The 25,356-nt window shown below is 37.6% G+C and overlaps 2 protein-coding genes and 1 long non-coding RNA gene across 3 annotated transcripts; 1 reads left to right on the top strand and 2 right to left on the bottom strand.

Moving 5' to 3' along the window:
- Positions 1-228: 228 nt before the first annotated feature.
- On the bottom strand, positions 229-5,649 carry LOC133715094 (uncharacterized). Its single transcript, XM_062141452.1, has 15 exons — positions 5,461-5,649; positions 5,242-5,334; positions 5,076-5,147; positions 4,921-4,992; positions 4,590-4,829; positions 4,135-4,254; positions 3,906-4,013; positions 3,320-3,442; positions 3,170-3,238; positions 2,934-3,040; positions 2,216-2,299; positions 2,008-2,095; positions 1,440-1,559; positions 1,062-1,243; positions 229-832 (listed from the first exon to the last, which is right to left on the bottom strand). Exons 1-15 carry the CDS (start codon positions 5,563-5,565, stop codon positions 535-537), a joined length of 1,881 nt encoding a protein of 626 aa, XP_061997436.1. The 5' UTR covers positions 5,566-5,649; the 3' UTR covers positions 229-534.
- A 5,683-nt stretch (positions 5,650-11,332) lies between these two features.
- On the top strand, positions 11,333-13,290 carry LOC133727176 (uncharacterized). The gene is made up of 2 exons (XM_062154799.1): positions 11,333-11,401; positions 11,587-13,290. The coding sequence occupies exon 2, from the start codon at positions 12,503-12,505 to the stop codon at positions 13,280-13,282; it is 780 nt and encodes a 259-aa protein (XP_062010783.1). The 5' UTR covers positions 11,333-11,401; positions 11,587-12,502; the 3' UTR covers positions 13,283-13,290.
- A 1,099-nt stretch (positions 13,291-14,389) lies between these two features.
- On the bottom strand, positions 14,390-15,621 carry LOC133727517 (uncharacterized). The gene is made up of 3 exons (XR_009855221.1): positions 15,242-15,621; positions 15,079-15,136; positions 14,390-14,978 (listed from the first exon to the last, which is right to left on the bottom strand). It is a non-coding gene; the product is annotated as an uncharacterized LOC133727517 (long non-coding RNA).
- Positions 15,622-25,356: the final 9,735 nt, after the last annotated feature.

The following is a 25,356-nucleotide window of genomic DNA, read 5'->3' on the forward strand; positions in this document are numbered from 1 at the left end:
AGATTTTTGGCATCGAGTTTTTATCAGTATTAGCTTTATTTTTCTAGGTTCTTACTGATGGAAAATCGCAACGACATATTCATCCATGATTCCATTCCATTGGCAAATCCTCCTAGAAGAAAATAAGAAGTCATTTTTACCGATAACAATATGTTGGCTAATGCCACAAAAATTTATAAAAACGAACTCACTATAGCCAACAAATCATTCGTTGGCAAAAGGCTCCAGTAAAGAAAATAGGAACGCACCTTTCCAATATTTATCAATTAAGTTTAATTTCAATGAACTGCATATTTTTAGATTAGGAGCATTAGTATGGCAGATTACCTAGAATCGAATCTTATGAAATCATAAGCTCCATAGGTCTTGATACATTACGCTTCAACTAAAAAAAAGAACAAGCAGTATAGCCCTAAACATTACAACATCTCTCATTATCAACCGGCCACATCCTTTTGGGGAAGTATAATGTCTTGTTTGTACAACCAATTCGGTTCCATGAGAGAGGGCAAAAAAAAAAAAAAGTCTTTCAATTTATATAGAATCTGGACTTGTGGACGGTCTAATTCGTGAGGGCATTCGCATGGGTTTATTTATTGCACCACCAAATCTATTGTGTAATGAATCCTTTGGCGTGATGGACATTTTGTTTAATGCATTGTCAACTTCATTGAATTGTTGCTCCTCCAAGCATTGCAAAATCTCATAATCCATTACGTTCTCCTCATTGTCAACCGCAAAAGCTTCATCACCTTCATCGCTGGAACCTTCTTTTTCCTCGTCGTAGGTTCGTCGAACCATTGACCAGTATATGAAATTGGGCCGTATGAATCTTAATATAGAGAAAAGCTATTGTTAGCAAAGCATGCAAAACAATTTTAAAATGTTGATTCTTACAGCTAATTTTTCATTTTGCTTTCCACACAACTGTCCAGAGGCAGTGTCGATGTGAAAAGGCGTGGCCGCTTGGAGTCCCAAATCTTTGGTTTTCAAAACAGCATTTACCGGCAGTGTTATTTATCAAAAAGCACTGAAAAGATGAATTCAAAGCTAGGACAAACCTGTCACTATTTCTCAGCAAACATGGGTCAAAAGGGAACAACTTGTGAAGCTCTTCCTTTCCACCCCATACCCATGAATATTCGGATTCCAGACCATCATCAAAATCAAATTCCTCAGTCGTGATTAAGCCAGCTGCATTCGCTTGCCATAGGAACTCCTTCACTATGGAAGGTGCACACGCCTATTGAAAAGACGAAATAAATTAGGCACTATGATCTGACAGATAGAGGGTAAATTATCCTCAAGTGGCCTGAAAGAGGATGAAGGGCCAAGAACCTAACAAGATATAACAACTATGCCAGTTTATTGTCCAGGGGATGAGGTTTCATGACGAGATGCTTCTACAAATCTTAAGGTTGTACTCCAACAGTCCTTACCTTCAATGGGCTAATTTCAGTGCTCAAAATGGACTCTAAAGGTAGACCAGCAAGCAACGACTTTGATTGAGGATCATCCATCAAAGATCTCATTCGGAAGCACAGCAAATACATGATGGCCTGTTAGACACAATAGCCATCAACATAGGTACCAAAAGACTATCAAGAGAAAGAATGCTCTGCTCTAATTCCATGCAAGTAAAGCAAATTTGATGTTATGAATATGAGCACAAGATATCATTTTTAATACAAAATATAATTAACATTAGAATATGAGCACACGGATCACATGAGGCTACTTATAAAAAAGGATCCTCTTGTTCAGGTTAAAAACAGTGAGCTTGGGCCAGAAAATTTATAGGTATAGTTAACTACCTCAGCTATTAGATGTAAGATCTTCACCATATACCAGAAACACATTAGTACAAATTACAATAGTCAAAATGGGAATACTATATGTCCATTACACATCACACCCAGGTCAAATTAGACTAAGCATGTTCATATACTAAACCATTTTATTACTATTTCCTAAACCAAACCATTGTCAGGTGAAAGAGATATATACCTGACACGCAGCATAAAATAATTTATCTTTTTCTGGGTTTACTCCACCTTTCTTCGTTTTGACATAATTAAAACACCAACCCACCAACCTGAAACCAGAATAGTTTATGTATTAGACAAATTCCTCGTCTCTTTCCTTTCTTGAGTATCAATATTTGGTCATTGTAATAACACATATTGAATTTGGATTGTGTAGGTTTAGAAACAACCTTTTTAGCGTTTGAGCAACTATGGAGGCTGACATAAACATCGCTCGAGACAAGTAGCTAGCAAGGTACGCAACAGCTCTCATCCTGCATGAAACCCAACAGAAAATCTAAAACTTTAGATCTCTAATATCCGGAAATCTCTTATTTATTCACCATAAGTAGAGTACTGTTGAAGACCACAAGATATTGTACTGGTAAACACACCGAAAGGGAGCAAAAAATTAGGAGGTACGTGACAGAACCCAATGCCAAAAAGTTACATCCCCCTTACAGACTTAAGAGAACAATAGATTTTGAACCAAAAAATTTCCCTCCAAAGTTCTTCCATTTTCTAGAACACATGCGGTGACTACATGTGGGTCTGTCAATAAACATGTCAAATATGCCTCGAGTCTAAAGTCTAAACCATGTTGTAAAGCACTCACAAAAGGTACAATACACAAGTTTCAGAAGTTCCTTAGCAAAGTATTAAAACCTCATACCTTCCCCCATAGGTCCCATACAAAAAAATAATATATTGTATCAATTAGACAAAACCACAAATGAAATAGTATATCCAATATTTCAGACAAAATATTTAGCGCACTTCAAGTTGTTGGAAGATGACAGTTGGAAGATGACAGTCCTTGAAGCAATATAACATGAAAGTAATTAACTCAACAATAAAGTAGTGAATAGACAATCATTGACTGTAGAACACCAAATGCAGGCATATCACCTGAGACATGTGAGGTTGGCATCGTAAAGAAAAATTTCGACAAGGTTTGTGGCAAATTCCTCGCCACAGTTTACAGGATCAAGAGCACAGGCATAAAACATCACAAACTGCAATGAAGAAAATTCAATACAATGATTAAATATCAAATAAAAAAATAAAACAAAAAAGCTATCTATATCTTGAAGCATAAAAGAAAAAAAGACCAACAGAAAATATCGATTAATGACAATGTCTACCTGGACAAATTTTGACTTGCATGTGGTCAAAACTTTGTTCCTAAATGTCTCGAGAAGAGTTTTGAAGACCTAGAAAACCATATAAATGTGAAAACTAGAGAGAATTCTATTCAACAATTGAACTGGAAAAACAACAAGTGATGTATATACCTCACTCAACCGGCCACCAGCTTCACAGGATTCAAGGTGCTCAAAAGTTAACACCATCAAGGTATCCAACTTTTCAGCAAAACTTTTCAAAGTTACGTCGTTTATAGTTGCTTCTCTTGCATGCTGTATAAAATTTACTTTCAATCACTTTACCATGAATGACTAAATCCATCATAAGCAATCAAGAACAACAACAATAATGTGAGGAACAAATGGTAAGAAAATTCCTCATTGTCAAATGAAAACCATACAACATACTAGGATTTTTGAATAGGACAGCTATTTAATGAACGTCGCCCAAAATAATCAGATAATCTTTCTTGATAAATTCTAATCATTTCTTTTCCTGTTACATATCAACATTCTTAGCAACTTCTTGTAAACATTGTTTTGACTAAAATCATTATCAAGAGAGTTCAAATTCATACACTTCCACCTAACTGTACTAGCTTTGAATCTCAAACTATTTAGAGTTAAATCTCCATCTTCCTCAGTTCTCCAAAATACATTCGTTACGCATATAGTATTCAATGCTTGCATATGCATGATGTGATCACTTATCCAGTTTAACCCAATTCAATCATACCTCAGTACCATCATTCAGAAAATCTTCTGTAAAGTCGTCCACATCTTCTAGTTCCATCTGAAATATTCCATGATCTTGTAACACTTTGTCCCATGATCCCATTTCGACCTGTAGGAAGTCAGTTCATTTGAATTATGACCAAATGCTTTTTATTACTCTCAAGTCTCAACTATTAATTGTCTTTCCAAAAAAAAAATGCTAAATCAAATTGAACACACAGTATACATACATCCAAATGTAGCAGCAATTCCACCACCTTCGTAAGCATGGAAACTCGAACAACTTCACCCAGTGCACCACCCTCCAACTTTAACATGTTCTCTACGAATATCACAAGACCATGTGTACTCTACAAGAACAATACAGCATATCTTTAGAAATAGCAATGTACACAGAAAAGATCCGGTCAAAATGCAGACTTCGGAAGGAAGGAAAAAATTGCAGCTCCAGTAATGAACCAAGGTAGGAGAGAAAAGTATTTCACTTAGACCCCAAAAATGTTATACAAAGCAATATATGAGGAACACCGGCCTAACTAATCATGTCCAATTTGCAATCCTTTTTTTTTTTTTTTGGTCAATCCATATCTTACTTCAGTACTATCAGAAATCTAGTAATGATTAGACACTACACTTTCTGAGTTAACAGAATTTTAGTACTAGATAAGGCGTGCAGTGAACTTACAGTTCCCCTCATTTGCCGATATAGCTCTAGACGATCAGAAACTATAGTCACTATTCTTGCAGGGGAAAGCGGAACCACATCAGCTATATCTTTCAGAGCTGAATGCACACGAGTTAAAACTTGGTCCTTCTTTGTAAGGCCAGACGGCAACTTCAACTTCTCCAAGAAATTTGAAGGCGTCTCGAAATGGCGTGTAAGCATAGCCAGGCATAGATCAAGGTACTTCCCACTTGAAGCAGCCTGCATCATTGTACCTATCTTTAGCTTGCAAATTTATCTCTAAAAGCTTTGAAAATAACAATCGCAGAACCGTAGTACTAAACATACATACCAAGGAAATGATCAACTCAATCAATGCATCCATCACATCAGGCCCATAGTTCCACAAGCTCATCGCGAAAAGCTGAATGCAAACCTAAGGTTCAATAACACCACCAAAATCGAAACACACTGAAAAATAATAGAAGCTAAACACTAAACCCTCACCGGAGAGAGAAGGCCAACATGTACAGCACTGTCAATATAAGAGGCTGCTCCGGACAGTCCCTTCAAGCTCGCCTGCCACATCGAAAACTCAAATTAAATCGAATCGAATCGAACAAGCTTCACTTCAAATCAATCAATTACAGCTTAATTATCAAAATATACTAACCACGAGCTTGGCGACGTCATCGGGAGAGTGCCGTTCTCTAGGGTACAGACGCCCGACGAGCTCTCTGTAGTTCTCAACAGACACAACATCGCCCTGAGCCGAAGAAGAAGAAGAAGAAGAAGATTCCAGATTCAAACAACTCAGTCAAAATTCCAAAGAATAATCGAATCAGACGGTGAGGAACGAACTAAGGTTTTGAGAAATTCCGAAAAGACTTACAGAGGAGACTGAGAGGAGAACATCCTTGACGTGTAGAGCTAGGTCGTAGTCGGAGTAAACGCCGCCGTCGTCCATATCAAGGTCTTGCCGGAGCTCGACGCCCATGGTCTTCTTCGCCGAAAGAGAGAGAGAGGGGGCAGGGTTTCGCAAAAGCGGCGGAGGCTCTCCCTCTCTTTATTCCCCTAACTCGGTTCTCCTCTTTAAACGCGGGAGACTATTTACCTTTTTCCTTTCTTTTTTGGAATTTACCTCTATTCGATAAATTTCAAGTAAATAAACGTCTCATGAATTTGGTTAAGAAATTGATGTGTTTTTTTTTTTGGGATACCACTGCATGGGTGTGTGAGTTACTAACAACTAACCAGATCAAAAAAAAAAAAAAAGATGTAAATTACCCGAATATAAAAAAAAAAAGGGTTTTTGTCCATTTATTCCATTTTTAGAGATTTTTTTTCCACTTACCCCATTAAGTTTTTTTAATTCTCTTTTACCCAAACACTATAAGGAGATCTTCCCTAATACCCCATTAAGATTTTTTTTTGTTTAAATTTTTTTTTTAATACCATTTTACCCTTACCCTTTTTTACTTAGAGGGAGAGAGAGAGAAACCATATGAGACTTCGCCGGAGCCGGTCACCGGTCGCCGGATTCCGGCCACAGGAGGTCATAAGTTTTTTACAGGAATAGGCAGATTTCATGGAAGTGGGTGATTTTTTCACGTGCTTATTTGTTTCCTACTTTTACAATTTTTTTTTCTATTTTTTGTTTATTTTGTAATTTGACTATATTATCCTTATCAATTTTATGAGTAATAAAGTTTTTAAATATTTCAGAATTATTTTGGTACTTTTTTTTTTGTTTTGGCTGACAAAACATCTTCTCTTAATAATAGTATAGATAAAAAGATAGGGTGGTGTAGTGGTGCTATTCACACACCCATTTTCTCTATTCACACACCCCCTCTATTTTTTATTACTTTAATTTAGATTTATTTTTACAAATTACCCTAACTACTATCCCTTGCAATTCTGAATATTTTTCTTTTTTTCTATTTTGCAAGTCAATCATCGTCAAATTCTAAATATTTATTTTCTCGCAGACGAGGACTTCAAAACCCTTATTTTGCAAGTCAGTTTGTGTTCAAGTTTTGCATTACTTCCCAAACTCCAAACTGCATGAAATTTTAGCATGCTCTACCTTAATGTGTTTACTTTGATTCTGAAAAATTTCAAGTTCTTTGCTGATAAATGAATTTTTTGGTAAATTTCCAAAGCTGAACTGTTCCTGCCTTAAGGTTCCACTTTAAATTGTGTTAAATTTGGTCTTATTCTAAATTTCTCTTGCTTGAGAACCCCTTAAGTCATACCCCAGGTTTGGGATGTGACAAATTGGTATCAAATTTCCTAATTTCTCTTTAGATTTAGCATGAACAAGTTAAGTTTTGAGTGATGAGGAAGTAATCAAGGAAATTGAGTGTTCTGTCTTATTTATTTTTGCAGGCCAACTGAAATATTAACTGAAATGAGGAGCACCTTTGTTGCTTCCTGAACGTTGACAATTTTAATGAGGTAAACTGATTTTCTAGGTCATTAGTTAATGTTCTTAAAATCTTACGTAAGGTTGATGATTCAAATTTTTTGCTTACATCATAATTTTGACTATGATCTTTAGATTTTGTACGAAAAAGTTAAGTTTTGAGTGATGAGGAAGTAATCAAGAAAGTTTTTGTGACTACTGATATCCATTATAAAATTCTGCATTGACTGATATTGTGCTCTTTCTGTTTATGTTTTGTTGCAAATTCGTAATGTCATTACGTAACAACAATCGTTTGACTGAAGTGCTATTGTATTTTCTTTGGATGCTATTTTGCAACATTTGAGATATTATTGCATAGGATCTACTTGTTACATACTGGAAATAATGTTCCAAAGTCTAGTGTTTTTTCAGCCTAACGTTGAACTTTTATTTATGGGTGAGTGTTCTTTCAGTACAGTTATCTAAAATACATTATATTAAGAGTTTCATACCATTGATTATGCGTGTGTCTGCATATGTCTAGCCCCTCAGGTAAGTCTTGTTCAATTAATTTTGAACTATACTCCAATTTTTATTTTTATTTGGACTAATTTCAGTTTACCCCCTTGAGGTTAGGGGTCATCATCATGTTTGTCCCTCTAGTTTCAATTTAATCATGTTAGTCCCTGTACTCTCAAATTTCATCATCCGTGTCCAATTTCTACTATTCCGTCCAATTTGGACCGTTAAGTCTGACTTTTGAGGGCTAAAATGGTCATTTCAAGACAAAAAAAAACTAAAAAAAAAAAGATTTTTTTTTTCTTTTTTTATTTTTTATTTTTTTTTTTTGCATTTTTTTTCTGTTTTATTTTTTTACATTTTTTTTATTTTCTTGTTTTTTTTTTCTTTTTCTTCGCTTATTATTATTATTATTTTTTTTTTTATAATTTTGTCTTCACCTATACACCACAAGTTATAATAGGTTTATAAAAACAAAAAAAAATACTCTAGGTGGTTAAAAAGCCGCTCGCTGGTCTACGATATTTGTGATATATCTCCGATAAAGCGAAGAATTTTAGGATATATCTGTAAAATATAATAGGTTTATAAAGTGAAGAATTTTAAGATATCCTCAATAAAGTGAAGAAATATCTATAAAATATGATTAAAAAAATAAATACAGATATTTCTTCACTTTATTGGGGATATATCCTAAAATTCTTCGCTTTATCGGAGATGTTCCACAAATATTGTAGACCAGCGAGCGAAGAATTTTAGGATATATCCCCAATAAAGTGAAGAAATATCTGTATTTATTTTTTTAATCATATTTTACAAATATTTCTTCACTTTATTGGGGACATATCCTATTATTCTTCACTTTATAAACCTATTATATTTTATAGATATATTTTACAAATATATCCTAAAATTTTTCACTTTATCGGAGATATATCACAAATATCGTAGACCAGCGAGCGACTTTTTAACCACCTAGAGTATTTTTTTTTTTTTTTTATAAACCTATTATAACTTGTGGTGTATAGGTTGAAGAAAAAATTTATAAAAATAAAAAATAAAAAAATAAAAAAGAAACACCTAGAGTATTTTTTGTTTTTGTTTTTATAAACCTATTATAACTTGTGGTATATCTCCGATAAAGCGAAGAATTTTAGGATATATCCCCAATAAAGTGAAGAAATATCTGTATTTATTTTTTTAATCATATTTTACAGATATTTCTTCACTTTGTTGGGGATATATCCTATTATTCTTCACTTTATAAACCTATTATATTTTATAAATATATTTTACAGATATATCCTAAAATTTTTCACTTTATCGGAGATATATCACAAATATCGTAGACCAGCGAGCGGCTTTTTAACCACCTAGAGTATTTTTTTTTGTTTTTATAAACCAATTATAACTTGTGGTGTATAGGTTGAAGATAAAATTATAAAAAATAATAATAATAATAAGCGAAGAAAAAGAAAAAAAAAATGAAAAAAAAAAACAGAAAAAAAAAAACGAAAAAAAGAAAAAAAAAATCTTTTTTGTTTTTAGTTTTTTTTTTTGTCTTGAAATGACCATTTTAGCCTTCAAAAGTCAGACTTAACGGTCCAAATTGGACGGAATAGTAGAAATTGGACACGGATGATGAAATTTGAGAGTACAGGGACTAACATGATTAAATTGAAACTAGAGGGACTAACATGATGACGACCCCTAACCTCAGGGGGGTAAACTGAAATTAGTCCTTTTTATTTTGTACCTATAAATTTTTCAAATTTGCAGAATGCGTCTGAAAATGGTTTATTGCCAATCTATAAGAGACGAGAAACTTTAACAAACTAGGTGCAATATTGGAACCCCAGGCAACAAAGGAGTAAAACATGCATCTTACCTCTCCTACTCGTACGAGAACAAACTTTGCAATTTAGATGATAATTGATTCATGATTGACTTGCCAAATAGAAAAATAGAAAAATAAAAAAATAAAAAATAAAAATAATCAGAATTGCAAGGGAGGGTAATTAGGGTAATTTGTAAAAATAAATTAAATTAAAGTAATAGAAAAATGGAGGGAGGTGTGTGAATAGCACCACTAAAAAGATATATTATTAAGGGGAAATTACTGGTCACTCCCTGTACTTTTAGGGCGTCAACAGTTCAGTCCCTGCTATCCTAATTTCAACAAGTTACTCCCCAGACATTCTAATCTCACACCAAGTGGTCTAAAATGACTATTTTACCCCTCACTTCCTCTTTTTATTTTTTTTTCTCTCCTCTTCCCCCCCTTTCTTCTAAAATTCATAATTAATTTATACGAACTCTGATTTCTGAGTTTCGCATATGCACGAGATCATATCGATGAGCTCTACAACTTTCATGAATGAATTTTTCCCAAATTTTGTACGTATAAAAAGTCAATTTTCACGACCCCCCCTAAATAACGTTCGTTTCGAAAATCCCCTTTCTTCTAAAATTCATAATTAATTCATACGAACTTCCATTTTTACGTTCCACATATGCACAAGATCGTATCGATGAGCTCTATAACTTTCATGAAGGAAGTTTTATCAAATTTTGTATGTATAAAAAGTCAATTTTCACGACCCCCCAAATAACGTTCATTTCGAAAATCCCCTTTCTTCTAAAACTCATAATTAATTCATACGAACTCTGATTTCTGAGTTCCGCATATGCACGAGATCGTATCGACAAGATCTACAACTTTCATGAATGAAGTTTTCCCAAATTTTGTATGTATAAAAAGTCAATTTGGGAAAACTTCCTTCACAACTGTCGATACAATCTCGTGCATATGCGGAACGCAAAAATCAGAGTTCGTATGAATTAATTATGAATTTTAGAAGAAAGAGGATTTTCGAAACGAACGTTATTTAGGGGGGGTCGTGAAAATTGACTTTTTATACATACAAAATTTGGGAAAACTTCCTTCATGAAAGTTGTAGAGCTCGTTGATAAGATCTCGTGAATATGCAGAACACAAAAATTGGAGTTTGTATGAATTAATTATGAATTTTAGAAGAAAAGAGATTTTCGAAACGAACGTTATTTAGGGGGTTGTGAAAATTGACTTTTTATACATACAAAATTTGGGAAATCTTCCTTCATGAAGGTTGTAGAGCTCGTCCATACGATCTCGTGCATATGTGGAACTCAGAAATCAGAGTTTGTATGAATTACTTATGAATTTTAGAAGAAAGGGGGGGGGGGGGAAGAGGAGAGAAAAAATAAAATAAAAAGAGGAAGTGAGGGGCAAAATAGTCATTTTGGACCACATTTTGTGAGATTAGAATGTCTGAGGAGTAACTTGTTGAAATTAGGACAGCAGGGACTGAACTGTCGACGCCCTAAAAGTACAGGGAGTGACCAGTAATTTCCCCTATTATTAATGGTCCATACAAATTTTTTTTGCCCAGTAATCTAGAGTATTTTGGGCCATTTGAATTTTGTTAAGCCCTGCCCATATAATAGTACTTAGAGCAACTCCAACAGCTTCCCTATAATTTCTGTATAATAGAGAAGCAAAAGTTAAAGCTTTAGCATCTTTTTCTTCTCCAACTCCAACAGATTTCCTATTTTATAGCAATCTCTAAAATCTCCATATTCTTCCTTAAAATTTTAGAGATTGCTGTAAATATAGGGAATTTGGTTTTCTCTTTCCTCTCCCTATTTTAGGGAAAGTATAGGGAATCTGTTAGAGCAAAAGATACTCTTTTTTCCCTAAAGTGGAGAAAAATCAAAATATGAGGAAGCTGTTGGAGTTGCTCTTAGATATAAAATGAACATTCGGACATTATTTGGAAACTAATAAGAGGCGTCTCTTAAGGGTTCAAGGCCAAAGCGGTGGTGGATCAAGAAGTTGAGGAAAGAGATGGAAGAATAGGTTCAGGTACGTACTGCTAGTCTGTGATGGAGTCTGAGGGCTTAATTTCCATGCAATTTTTTATGATGTTGCTGTATCAATTCGATTCGATTTGATCCCAAAATACATATGCTGATGATTCTCTATATGTTATTATAGAATTGAAGAATTAATTGTTAATTATTTACAAGTCTTTGCTTCTCAATCTCCAGTTCTCCATTGATGACCTAAATTATTCGATCATTACCTATCAAGATTGTTGCAAACTCTAAGCACCGAGAAACGAGGAAGTAATAACGCAATCAAATTCGAGGTATTGCTTTTTATCCTATTGAAATATTATAGGCTGCTTAATTGGCTTTGCATATCATCTCAAAATTTTTTTGCAGCATGCATTAGAAATTCAATTTTCATTGTGTCGGATTGAAGAATAGTTAGGAATCCCAATATTAAATTGTCATGCACACACATATTACTAATGAATACATTCAAGAAGGATGAAAAATACTTCTTGTGATTTTTATTTTATTTGCCTCAGTTTAGTTTTGTGAGCCAAGGATCGGACTGAGTGCATATGGCGAGAACATGCTCCCAGGATGTGTTGTCGGACATTCTTTGTAGATTGCGCGTAAAATCTTTGAAGAGATTCCAATGTGTCTGCAAATCTTGGTATGCTCTAATTAGGCACCCAAGTTTTGTCACCAAACACCTCCACTTTCACAGCAGACAGAACAAGAATACTCGTTTCCTTCCTGCTTTCTCACTCCCTGGATCAACGTTACAGTTTTGAGTTGCCCATTGATCAACGAAAAGACACTTATTTCAGCTTGGTCAAGTTAGACGAAACCACTGATGGTATTGTTTCTCTTGATTGGCTTAAGTTTTCAGATAATTCAGACCAAGAAAACAAGTTTCCGAATTATTGGTATGGAGATGTAGAAATTTCTGGTCCACGCAATGGCATATATTGCCTGCATGAATCATCTGAAGATCACGGCGATGTAATTGCACTGGTGAATATTTCGTTGAGAGAATTCAAGCTAGTTCCAAAACCAGAACAATCGATTATTTGGCATACAGGTTTTTTTGCACTAGACTGGGTCGAAATTGGTTTTGATCCTAAAACCAATGATTACAAGGTGTTTTTTTTCAAGGAATTATGCAGTACTGATACCCATGCAGGAAAGTGAACGTCAGGCTGCAATATATCATTTAAGTTCTAATTCATGGAAAAAGCTAAGTGCTCCTTTGCTTGAGCATGTTATTCTATATTTTCGAGATTATTTTCGAGATTGTAATATTACTGACACCTATGTCAACGGAAATGTTCACTGGTTGGGTTTTGAGGACTACCCTGGTCGCAGAGCAATGTGTATTCTTTCTTTTGACATGGTTAGTGAAGTGTTTGCAAAGATAAAGCTTCCAGACTGGGACGAAACTGAATATCTCCTTGCAGTGTTTAATGAATCTCTTTCTCTTATTCTTTATCCAAAGACGCCAGATTATCCCATGTTTACAGGTTACATTAAATGTTTTGACATATGGGTTATGAATGACTATGGTAACGACAGATCTTGGACTAAGCTTTTCACAACTGGACCAGTTGCATCTGCTTACAGACTACTAGGTTTTTGGCGAAATGGCGACTTTCTTATACAACATGATTTTGGATACACCATCTCTTACGACCCAGGTACCCAAGAGATCGAGCAGCTTTGTTTTGGTGAAGGGCTTCATTTGAACCAATCTTGTATCTACTCAGAGAGCCTAGTTTCAGTGACGGGGATTGCACGAAATGATTTTGAAATAGTAGTTGAAGACTTTCCCTTCGTCATGACTCCAGACATGAAGAGAGTCCTAGACTATGTAGATAAATGTCCATCTTGTTCCCGTTTAACTTCTGATTGATTTTTACTTTTTTTATATTTTATTTTAATAAAGGGTGGTGCGGCTGCCCTCAAGCTTTCATTAATGAAATTGTCGAATACAAGGGGGAGGGGACAATGAACCAAAACCCCTGATTTTTTACTTCTTTTTTAGACTAAAAGTTTTTGAAGTCTAAAATCACTACTACAGAAATTGAAACAGACGACGGGCAAAAACTGTCGTCTGATATGGATGCTGACCGTCGTATATCGAGGCGCCGTCTGATGAAGGTCGATTGTAGGGAACCGTCGTGTGAAGGGATCGGCAGCATGGCGGCAGCATGTCGGCAGCCTATCGACAGCATTAGCTGTTGCATGACTGTTCTTCAGACGTCGGGCGACTTTAGAAACTGTTGTGTGATTGCAATTCAGATGTCGCTTTATTTTATGCCCGTTGTGTGACTTTCATTCAGACGACAGTTTTTCAAAGTATCCATTATCTATTTTACATTCAGATGACAGTTTTTATTTTTGGGTCATTGTGACTATTGTGCACATACGACAATTTTTTTGTGGTTATTGTTGTCCTAATAGAATGATTCAATGCATTGTATATGCTGAAACTGAAATGATCAAAATGATCAAATTAACAATAGCTGATCAATATATAGAAGAAATTGTTATAATCCACATTATGCAACCAAATTGATTGTGCAAAGGTAATCTTTCATCTACAAAAGGAGTACATCTAATACTACTCTCCTAGCAATATACATCGAGAAGTTTACTTAAGGAGTCTAGCTTTGCAAGCTTTGCTGCTCTCATGGCCTCATTGGAGTCTAGCTTTAGAAGTGTTTGTAGGAGCTTTTTGCTATCTTTCTGTAGTTCCAGCTGCATATGGATCAATAGTTCACTGAGGGGTACACATGCCAAAACAGAAACATTGCAATTCAATTATACCCTTTCTCACCAGTCAATGCTAGGATCACATACCTGAGATTAGAAAACACATTGTAACAAACACAATTAACTTTCTAGCAAAGCAGCTACAATTTGTCTGAGCTGATAATACATAATGAAAAATGATATATATTAAGACTAAACTAGTAAGCACTCTGTACAGAATTTGGAAACTGGGTTTAATCCAGAAGTAGCTAAAGCTGCTGAGTTTGCTCCAAGAAGGTAGAGAAAGCCTTACCTTCCAAAGAAGCAGCTTTAGTTGTGAAGGAGCTCAACACAGTGCCTCTACGTGATACCCATTTCTGGTTTTCAAGTTTCTTGTTCAGTAATTCTAGTATACAACCATGAACTGTTGCAGAAGCACAACAATACCGAATTACCCACAAAAATATATTAGGCAGAAACATCAGACAGTTCCAAGATTGACCCAAACCAGCAACAATTCATTATGTTATTCTAGAATTGGTCTCATCTATAGCTAAATCTGATTGATGAATACAACAGCAGATAACAAACACAGTTGATGATGCATGAGAAAGCAGACCTATGCTTCGAAGTAACCATTCAAATAATTAATGAAACTAATTAGTCAAGCAAATTTCACAAAAACTGAGCAAATGGAACAACAAAAACATATATATAACAAGAGAAGAATGAACAAATAGACCGCCATGAAAAGACAGAGCACTGAGTGGATGCCTATTTGAGGATTTGAGCTTAAACCATTTCTGGGGCGCATCTGAGAGACCCATTTGGGGAAGTTCCTTCTCTTATGAAATCTTGAATACCCAGAAAGAAAAGCGAATCAAAATTAGTTCTTGAGCCCAAAAAGAAAAACGAATCAATACGGTACGAAATCCACATAAATTCGTGTAGTACCAAATTACAATCAAAGATCAACACAATCGATGAGCATGAGAGAGGAGAGGGGAGACAACTGCGGATAATGGCAACATGAAAATCAGAAATAATGGAGAGGTTACCACAGATGCGAAGTATCTCGAGATCCAACTCTAACAAAGATTCAATTGGGGACATTTACCTTTCGGGAGAGAATCAGTTGCGATGGGGTTCTTCGTCATCTATGCTAGGCACCGACTCGATCTTCTTGACCCGTTCATGGGGTCAAAGGAGCTCGAGCTTCGGGTTTTTCTGCAAACATATATAGAGAGGTTGCTTTGGATTATGTAAGAGAAAGAGGACTCGAAGAATTGGAAAAGAGTGGGCTCTCTCCGGTCTGTTTTGAAGCGAGAGTGATGGGATGAATTCACCATCCATCCTATGAGGTGGAAACTGGTTTGGTTGTCGGGGAGAGGAGAGAGAAGAGAGGTCCAAGGTTTCAAAATGATGGATTTGGGGTCTAGGGGTAGAAGATAGAGGGAAAGAGGAGAGAGGAGAGAGGTCTAGGTTTTAGATCTGATGGATTTCGAGAACAAAGAGATATGCTGGTTGAAGTGAGGAGGCACTGATAGCTGTGGGTTTTGGTTATGGGTCTGTGTCTGTGTCGAGAGAGAGAGTGAGGCGCTGTCGAGAGATTGAGGAGCTGCGGGTATTTTTGTTATTGTTTTGCTCGAGTGTCGAGGCTTCAAGCCCGGCTATATCAATTTGGACAAAGACTCACACGACAGAATTTTATAAAAATGTGGTCTGAATGCAACCATTTTAAATTTGGAATTTGTCTCCAATCAATTTGATTTCTCTCTTTGGGGAGGTAGAGAAAAATGGTGATGGGAAATCTCCCTCCTTCAGCCAAACATATTGATCAGACCACAGTTTTATTATTTTTTGTCGTATGATTAATACATGTTGGGGGGAAATTTTGGGGTTTGAGATGGGGTTTGGCACCACTTACATGGTGGGAAACTTGCCGCTCGATTTTTTAAGCGTCACACAACGGTTTTTTCCTTAAACGCCGTCTGAACTAATTCACAAGTCCATATCAGACGACAAATTTTGTAAAACCGACGTCTGAAAAAATAAAAATCAATCAGACGACGGAAAATTATGATGCGTCGTGTGAGAGGCGTCGTCTGATTGAATTTTTGTAGTAGTGAATTCAAATAGCTCCCCCCTTTGTGTTGGCTTCATAGTATTTTGTTCATATATATATATATATATATATATATATATATATTCTTAGAGCCTGCTTTTACTAACAATCTGTTTTTTCTTTTGATTGATCACTTATAAATTGAACTTTTTTGTTTGTCTTGCAATTTAATTCTAGCCATGAGTCATAACAATTGATGTTATCAACAAATGCTAGCTACTGTACATAGCTTGCTTGCTTTTTAACCGAGTGAAATGTTAAAGGGTATCGCGGAGAATTTGAATTAACTAACTGTGAACAAGATTCTTTTATTTATTTGTTTTTTGTTTTCACCATAGTGTGATTCTAACCCAATTCTGACCCTCCACCAATTGTTCAAATTCATTGACTGAAACTGTTTCGAGCCGTAATGGTGACACTAACGGTGATGATCATGAAGGTTAAGCCAAAGCTCTGTGCGCTAAGGGAGATGAGAATAAGGAATATAAGCATATCAGCACATATATGTATTTGTAAGAAAGCTGTTCAAGACTTTATATACATATAAAACGGCCAAAGATATTTATTACATAAACTGCAGGTATCTACAGTAGCAATAGTACTACCTGAGTACCATGAGACTGGGCGGAGGCATCACAAGCCTTTTATTCTTAATTTATATATAAAACAAAGAAAAGGTCGCTAGCTAGCTACTTCTTGCTTTTTACTATGAGACCGAGCGAAGGTAAGGGGAAGGTGACTGGCAGCTTTTTGGTACACCCTGTATAGTCCGCACCGTTTTTAGAACAATTCCTGAATTGGCCTTGAGCTGTTAAGCAGAAATATATTTGAAATAGAAACTGGTGTCCGTCGTTCGATTGGCATTTAATCCTTGTCCACAATTTAGTGTCATCAAATATTGCCTGTCCCAACTGTGTCATCGGATACCCGTTCTTGCTTGGTAAAATTCCTGTAGAGAAAACAAATCGAATTAAGTTATGCATCAACAATGTAATATCTATTTCTTAATTACTAGCTAGTGATCATGAACACGTAATCATTTCTTACCATTGTTTTTAAATATCTGTTCCACATCATGTTTTTTCATCAGATCAAAAACCAGGCTCAAGTAATTAGCAGGACTCTTTGCAGAGCAACGACCATGTTTTTCCCACTCATGTATCCAAAAGCTTTTACTCTCTTCAAACTTGGAATGCGTCAAGTCTGGCCAATACTTGTTCAAATCATCTTTCTAGCTTGCCATGAAAGGTGCTATCATCCATTTCTGAACCAGCACAGTCCACCAAGGATTTCCCATTCGCCTGTGGCCACAATCCATGTAGTGTAAAAGATTGTGGATGCAGCTGACATGACTCAAAAAGACAGAAGGTATTGGGCCACACAATGACCAAAATGAAGGAATCAGGAGGTGGAGTGGGCGCTGGAGGTGGGGCTTGAGGTGGATTTGGCGCTGCTAGGAGAAGTTGAAAACTGATAAAAATTGTGACAAATGAAATCAAAATCGACTTCATGGTGGTGATGAGGTGGTGAAGAGAGGGTTTTAGCAAATCGATCTCAATCAAGAAACTATCTGGCTGGCTCTGTGCATTTAAGTGAAGCAATGCTTCCGCCACTTTATATTGTATGTAAAGTATACTCTAGAGTTAATTAGAGTCTACTAGGTTGGTGTAATCCTTTCTTATGAATTATGGCATCTCATATATAGAAACTCTAATCACACTAAAATACGTCCAATTTGATAAAAATGGATATGAAAATAAATAATGTATCTTGAGCCAACTCTAACTCTTACGTTATCCCATAATAAGAGCCAAAAGATGTGTGTGATCCTTTAATTTTATCTTTTGTGGAGAATTTCGCAGACGAAAAAGGTTTGCAATTAGAGGCCATGAGCCCATGACCATGCTTTAATTGAGATCTAATCCAGCGTGTCAATTTCATTGTTCACAATAGGCTTTTTTGGATACAAAAATGTACCATTAAGCTCCTTTTTTACCAATTAAGAAAGCTTCGCAAAACCTTGTCATTGGAGCCCTGTCACATAATTGTATCAAATGTTCAACTATCTGTGCAACACTGTAGTTCTGTGATTCTAGCCGCGTAGCTGTTTCGGATCAAATTGGGGCAGTTGATGAAATTTGATGCCAAAATTTAGTCTACATATAGGAAGAAGGTAGGGAAATTTAATGATTTGGATCACTCAACCTACTCCATTACCTTGATACCATTTACAACAAATAACTCCATTTAGACATCATATAAATGTTGATAAACGACTAACCCAAAAAACAAACAAGCTTGATTACTTAGTTACCTGGGACATATGATTCAGGTTCAATAGGCCTTAAGACACCTCTTGTTTTGAACTTGTTTCCAAGTATGAGCTGCAACACCACAATTGAGGTAAACTTATTTAGGCACTAATATCTCCCTCCATAGTGCAATAAATACAAATGTGTAACAAAGTACCAGAGCTCCGATGGCTGCCAGATGAATTGATATTCTTTTCAATTAATATTCGAATAGTAAGATGAATTGATATGTACCTACGCAAAAACTAAAAGGCAGAGGCATCTGAAAGGGTTGCCCACTTCAATTATCACTTACTAGTTTCCTAGGGAATAGAGGAAACAAATGTTCTTTCTTTATACAGTACAATTTCAAGACACCCAAATATATCCAGTATGTGAGTTCTTAAAGTTTCAACCTTTACATGGAAGTAGCCTTCTAAAAACCCTAAGAGAGCTTTTCTCTCAACCCTAGTTGCCTACGGCCTCCTAGCCTCCCTCACCACTCTCCACCTCCTTTCACCTACTCTCTCTCTCTCTACCTATGGCATCCATTGACGTGGTAACGGCGAGTTTTGCTGCGTCGCTTGCCCTTGCCGAAGGGGGACGCGCCCCTGACCTGGGGAAGATCGGCGGAGGTCCCGTGCGGAAGTCCTCCCAATCTTTTCTCCTTGGAAAGCCTTTGACTCGGAAACCTATAGACCTAAAGGCATTCATGTCTCACTTCAATCGAACCTGGATGGTGGATAAGGAATTTAGGGTTCAAGAGCGACCTGGGGACCTGTTCTTGTTCTCTTTCGCTACTGCACGTGATCGGAACAAGGTTCTTCGAGGGGGAGTATGGTGTTTTGACTGAGCCCCTGTATGTTTTGAAGTGTATGATGGAGTCAAGCCTCTGCATGAAATTCAGTTTAAACATCTGCGGATCTGGACTAGGGTTTCTGGCATACCTCCTCTGTATGAAGAACCTGAGAATCTCACCTTGATTGGCAATCTTTTGGGCAGTTTTTTGGAGTATGACAAGAAGGAATTTAAGAAGGGGGTGATTAGGGTTTTATTCATCCATGATATATCTAAACCGATCCTGCTGGAAAGAAGAGTCTTCCTAGATACTGGGGTTAAACCCATGTTGCAGTTTCAGTTCGAGCATCTGCGGGGGAGATGCACTCAATGTGGTTTGATCACACATGCTGGACTTGCTTGTGAGGAACCCACTGCAGTAAACCCTACACCTAGGGTTTTACACTTTCCAGGAGCTTCGACCTCAGGGACTTCCTTTGCTTTCTCTGCTAAGCATAAGGGAGACTTCCTCTCTTCTTCCCCGACCGTCCCAAGGAAGAAGCGCCCTGTTTTTCGTCGAGTGGAGCGTCCGACCTCGGAGTCTTCTTCTCCCATTGAGCCGGCTCCAACAGTAGTAAATACTGGGGTGGCAGACATTGCTTTGGCGCACGGTTTGGAGAGTAACGAAAGTCTAGGCGAGGTTCCTGAACTGGCTATTTCTGGCGACATTGTTCTTACTCCAGGTACGCAGAAGCAACAGACTGCTTTACCGTCCAAAAAGCGGGAGCGTGGTGGTGCTTGCCATCCTAGTCCTAAGAAATTTAAAACCATCTTGGGTGGCAAGATTCCAACACTGCATGCTGAGGCACTTGGCCTCATTGAGGACGATGGCTACCTCACTTTGGTCACGCTGAAAAAGAAGTCTGGTAGGCCTCTTGGAAGCAAGAATAAGACTCAACGTGCTAACAAGAAGCTTGATGGTACTCCCCTGAAGATTACTTATCCTACTAGCACTGAAATTGGTCCTAGCCCTAGGGATAAGGGCAAAGGAAAGGTTTAATCTTTCCAGCTTCCTTTGCCTTTCACTAGAAGTTGAATTTCTACTACTTGCATCTTAGTTTCTCTAGTTGTACACCAATTGCGGTCTCTAGGCGACTAGGCTACTACTACATGAGAGGTTAGTAGGGTGGTTTTATTTCTTGTGTTTAGGCTCAATAATTGAGCGCATGTGTTAACAGTGAAGGTAGCCTATCCTTTATCTGGTAGTTTATACCATTTATGAGTTTGGTGTAAGACAGTTTTGGATGTATGAGCCTTCTGGCCCTTGATATCTGAATGAAGTTATCTCTTTTTCTCAAAAAAAAAAAAAAAAGTTCTTTCTTTATTAGTTTTCGATACAATGAATATTTTAGATTCATTATGCAATTTTACATGTTGAAAGCGCGTTTAATACCTATGTTAATTAATTAATTACTATCACTTACCCACTGGGGCTTTCAGGAACCGCTATGGTGTTTTGAAATTTGTCATGGAAATTGGTGCAAAGGGTTGTTGAGTATTTTTTTTTGTTTTTTTAGGAGAACAAGAAATTACAACGAAGAACCTTGGCCTCGTTTGGTTCACGGAAATGAAAGTAATTCATTTGTCTTTCCCATGGGAAGGGAAATGAAATTTCCCAACAACTTTCCATTCTGATGTTTGGTAACGTAAGGAAAGTTATCAGGAAAGTAGTTAAAAGTTTGTCAATAATGTAATAAAATAATATGTTGTGAGTAATAAATGCAAGGAAAGAAGAGGGGAAAGTGATTCCTTTGAGATTTGAAAGGAACCACTTTCCCCCTTATTTTCCCTTCCTTCAGGAAACGATTTCCTTTCCTTTTGCATCCCAAACGCAGGAAAGGAACAAGTTTCCTTTCCACGAACCAAACGTGGCCTAGGGCAGCCATAACTAATCAAATCTAAACTGAGAGCCATGGAGGCTAAAGTTGGACTCTTGTTAACCCAGATGATAGGAGAGAATAGGTCAAATCTTAAAGCAGTGATAGATTCGGCAACAAAGCTGGTTTCCCTGTGCAAAAGGTTGCGAGGTTCGTGATTAGCAGTGCAGTACTCTAAAGCAGGGGTGGGCGCGGTGCGGATCGGGCCGGTTTGGGCCTAAAACCGCAACCGCACCGGATAATTCGGAAAGCCCAAATTACAAACCGCAACCGAGTTACAATTCTTTAGACCGGATTTCCGGTTTCACCGTTTTATCGGTGCGGGTCGGTGCGGTTGCGGTGGTTCCGAAGTTGAAGATATCCCTTCCATAATCTGCAAATAGCCAATTACAATTTCAAAGAATCAAACAATTAAACAAAATTCCCAACTATGAGATCAGAAAGCTAATAAATTGAGATCAAAAAGCCCTAAAGCTAAACTATGAAATCAGAAAGCCCCAAATGGTTTTTGAAAACCCTCACTCAATTTTGAAAGAGAGAAGCCCCAAACCACCAAACTACCAGACATTGTTTTTGGGGCGGAGTGCGCGGCGGAGGAGTCGCAGGAAACGGCAGCGTTTCCAGGGATTTTGGGCGGAGGGAAGGTGGAGTTGGGCTTGCCTTCGCAGAGAATGCACTTGAACGGAGAGCGGGGAACCAGACGAGGTCGTTGCCGGCGTCTATGTAGAGGGAGATGGGTTGGGGAGGAGTGGAGCCGAGAGTGAAGGAAAGAGTGAAGGGGGTGAAAGATCGGAGAGAGTGAGGGTCTGAGACTGAGAGAGTGAGGGAGAGCGTGAAATGAGAAGGGAGAGACCGGAGAGTTATGCGGCTGAGTTAGAACCCTCTCAAGCATTAGGGTATAAATTAAGAAAGATAAATATTAATATATATATATATATATAATGAATCGGGTCGGGCGGTTTAATCCGGTCGGTTCGTGACCCGGAACCGATCCCGCACCGGTGTTATTCTGGTCGGTGCGGTTTGAGCACAAAACGACGCCGTTTTGCTGTCGGTGCGGTTTCCGACCTGTATTATTCGGGTCGGGTCGGGCGGTAACCGAATTCTCCCTGCATTATGCCCACTCCTACTCTAAAGTCGATGAATTTTCCTCTCTCTTTATTTATTTATTTATTTATTTTTATTTTTTAATTTTGATGTTTAATCAATGCAAAAATGTTGGTAAAGTTGCAGGTGATGGATCTAGCTATGGCCAATTTAACAGTAGAAATATGGAACGCTAAGGATCACAAAATAAAGATATCAGAGTATAAGTAATTGCAAACCACTCTAAACAAACATATAGTACAAGACCACAAAAAGTGACAAAACAAACATATAGTCACACGCTATAAAACATTTAGTCAATGTTATAATAACTGCCAATACATGAGATCGTCTCTTTATTTGTTACATTAATTTTACAGGTAACAACTACGCCTATGTCTCTTTATTTTTTTTCTAGATTATCTTTTCATTTTAATTGTTTTAGGCTACACGTAGGGATCATCACCTGGCCTGCAGGCCTGAAATCCCATGGGCACTCACCTGAGCTGACCCGACCTGAGTTGTTGCCTGAATCAGCCCAACCATTGGGCATGGGCCTATATGTGTGCATCTGTTCCATAAGTTACCAGCATATTTTAAAAAGGATTTCTGTAAGTCCAGAGTACCTTTGCAGCAACTGACTCCAAAAGCATGGTTATTGTCATTCCTGAAGGAAATGCATGTGGATTGATAATAAGATCCGGGTGCATTCCCGTAACTCCAAAAAATGGCATATCAATGTCAGGCCACAACTTTTAGTATTTTTTTTTTTTGAAAGAAGGCAGAGCCAATATATTGATCAAAAGCCGGAAATGTCATTACATACCCTTCCGCTGTCATCTAGACAAACAAGAAGATGTGTTAGTAACCACAATGATACACATAAACTAGGTCACTCATTTGACATTAAATAAATCGAAATAGGAAGAATCATCCTTCGGTACTACTCCAGAGGATTCTCTAAGAGGCACAAAAGTGTGTAGCCCCCTAAAAAACTTAGGGTATTATTGAAAGTAAAAGAATTACTAGCCTAAGGTTGCTTCAACAAAGGAAATAATAGAAAGAAAAAGACTAACTAATGAAAAGCCCAACTGGCCCAAAGAAAAAACAAAACCTTAGGCCCAACAAGTAACCCAGCCTAGTTCCACCACCACCTCCCTGTGCTGAAAGGACGCACGCAATTAAGCTGCCAACAGTCTCTACCGCCACGTCATGCTGGAACTATATCGCCGCCGCCCTGCTTCAAGGAACACCACCAACCCACGCCGGACCACCTAGAGAACACCAGCAAGGTCGAAACACCAGATCCTATTCAAGGATCCCCGTGCCCAAAGAAACCAAAGTGCACCCATCGGTGATGTTGCGTTGCCACCGCCCCTTGGATCGAAACCCACGCCTACCCAAGCCACAAGGAGGCTTCAAACTAGATCAAAGGCAGGTTCCCTGTCAAACTTTGAGTCACTGTAGATCCTAGAAACCAGAGAACTTTAGATCACCATCACCCATCCGACAGCCTCACAACGACGACGAGGCAAATCCCATGCCGAAGAGAAGTGCCGCCGGATGGGAGGAGCTCAACTAACCCTCGGCCAAAGCTATGCACGTGTGGTGCGTTCTATATCAAGGTTGAAGGCTAGGTTTTTTTGTAGTTTTTTTTTTTTAAGATAGAAGGTGCCACAACTTTTATTATAAAAAACATATAAAAAAAAAAAAGGAATAAAAATATATGGTAAAAGCAAGAAGTTGACAAAAGCTAGGCCTTTTTAATGCCTGAGAAACGAATTCGATGTCTTTTTTCCTTTCAGTAATGAACTTTTTAAAAGATAGTCTGAAATACTTTTGTTTTTTTTTAGTCAAGGTAGAAGCCAATATATTGATCACAAACCAGATTGAATGACCATTACATACCCTCCTGCTACCAATTAGGGGTAGGCAAGAAGATCTCGTACCCACAGTGGTACGTAGAAACTACAGCACTCATTTGACATTAAATACATCGAAATATCATGAATCTTCCTTCGGTACTACTCCAGAAGATTCGCTAAAAGCACAACAAAGTGCATAGCTCTCTAACAAAAAGAGAATTATTGAAAATAGACTAGCTATTAACCTAGGGCCCCCAAAACAAAAGGAGTTAAAGCTAAATATAAGCCCAAAGCCTAAAGAACGACTGAAACCCTAGACCCGACACACTTGGTTCAACCCAGACCCTTCTCCTCCTTGTGCAAAGCAGCCACACCCCGGCCACTGCTGCTGCCACAATTAGCTGCAGGCAAACCCGCCACCTGCAACTCACCTCAAGTCGATAAACGTCGCCATGACTCAAGGACACCAAGAAGACTCGTGAAGCCACATCGAGAAAAAGCCGGACCCCAAAACAGATTCAAAGTCCCAGCCAAACTCGACGTCGCCATCACCCCGCTTGGAGAAGATCTGGATTACGATCCAGTCACCCCTACGCCGCCCACTCATGCCTTGAATCGGTGTTCATGGCTGCCCCGCCGTAGAGCAATCTGGGAAAACCACGCCAAACCAAACCTGTCAAATCCATGGGCACAACAATCCAAAGGATCAAGTTCTATATTCTGTTCATCACCCATCCGGCAGCATCACGACGTCGGTGAAGTGACATCGGATCTCCATCGGACGAATACGAGGTTGTAGAAGTTGGCAGCTTCTTTAGGGTTTTATCTACAGAGAGAGAGAGAGAGAACTCCAATTTTTTTCGATAGTGTGAAATACTTGTTCTAAATTGAATGTAATCAATTAGAAGTTTAGTATTAAACACCATCCTCTCAATTATATATACGTATTTAAACACCATCCTCTCAAGTTTACAATCACTTTTCTAAAATGGGATTGTTGTTGTAGCTAAATTCTTATTAATCAAGTGTTGTTTGGAGAGCAGATCTTCAGCTACCTTATCCTCAATTCAGCGAAGACATTGTCCCTTCGAGATATCGACTTTGAGTCATGCCAGGAGAGTTGGCTATACTCAAGTGCTTGCAAGTTCGAT

Source organism: Rosa rugosa, chromosome 1, assembly GCF_958449725.1.
Source record: "Rosa rugosa chromosome 1, drRosRugo1.1, whole genome shotgun sequence".
In the NCBI taxonomy this organism is placed as follows: Eukaryota; Viridiplantae; Streptophyta; class Magnoliopsida; order Rosales; family Rosaceae; genus Rosa; species Rosa rugosa.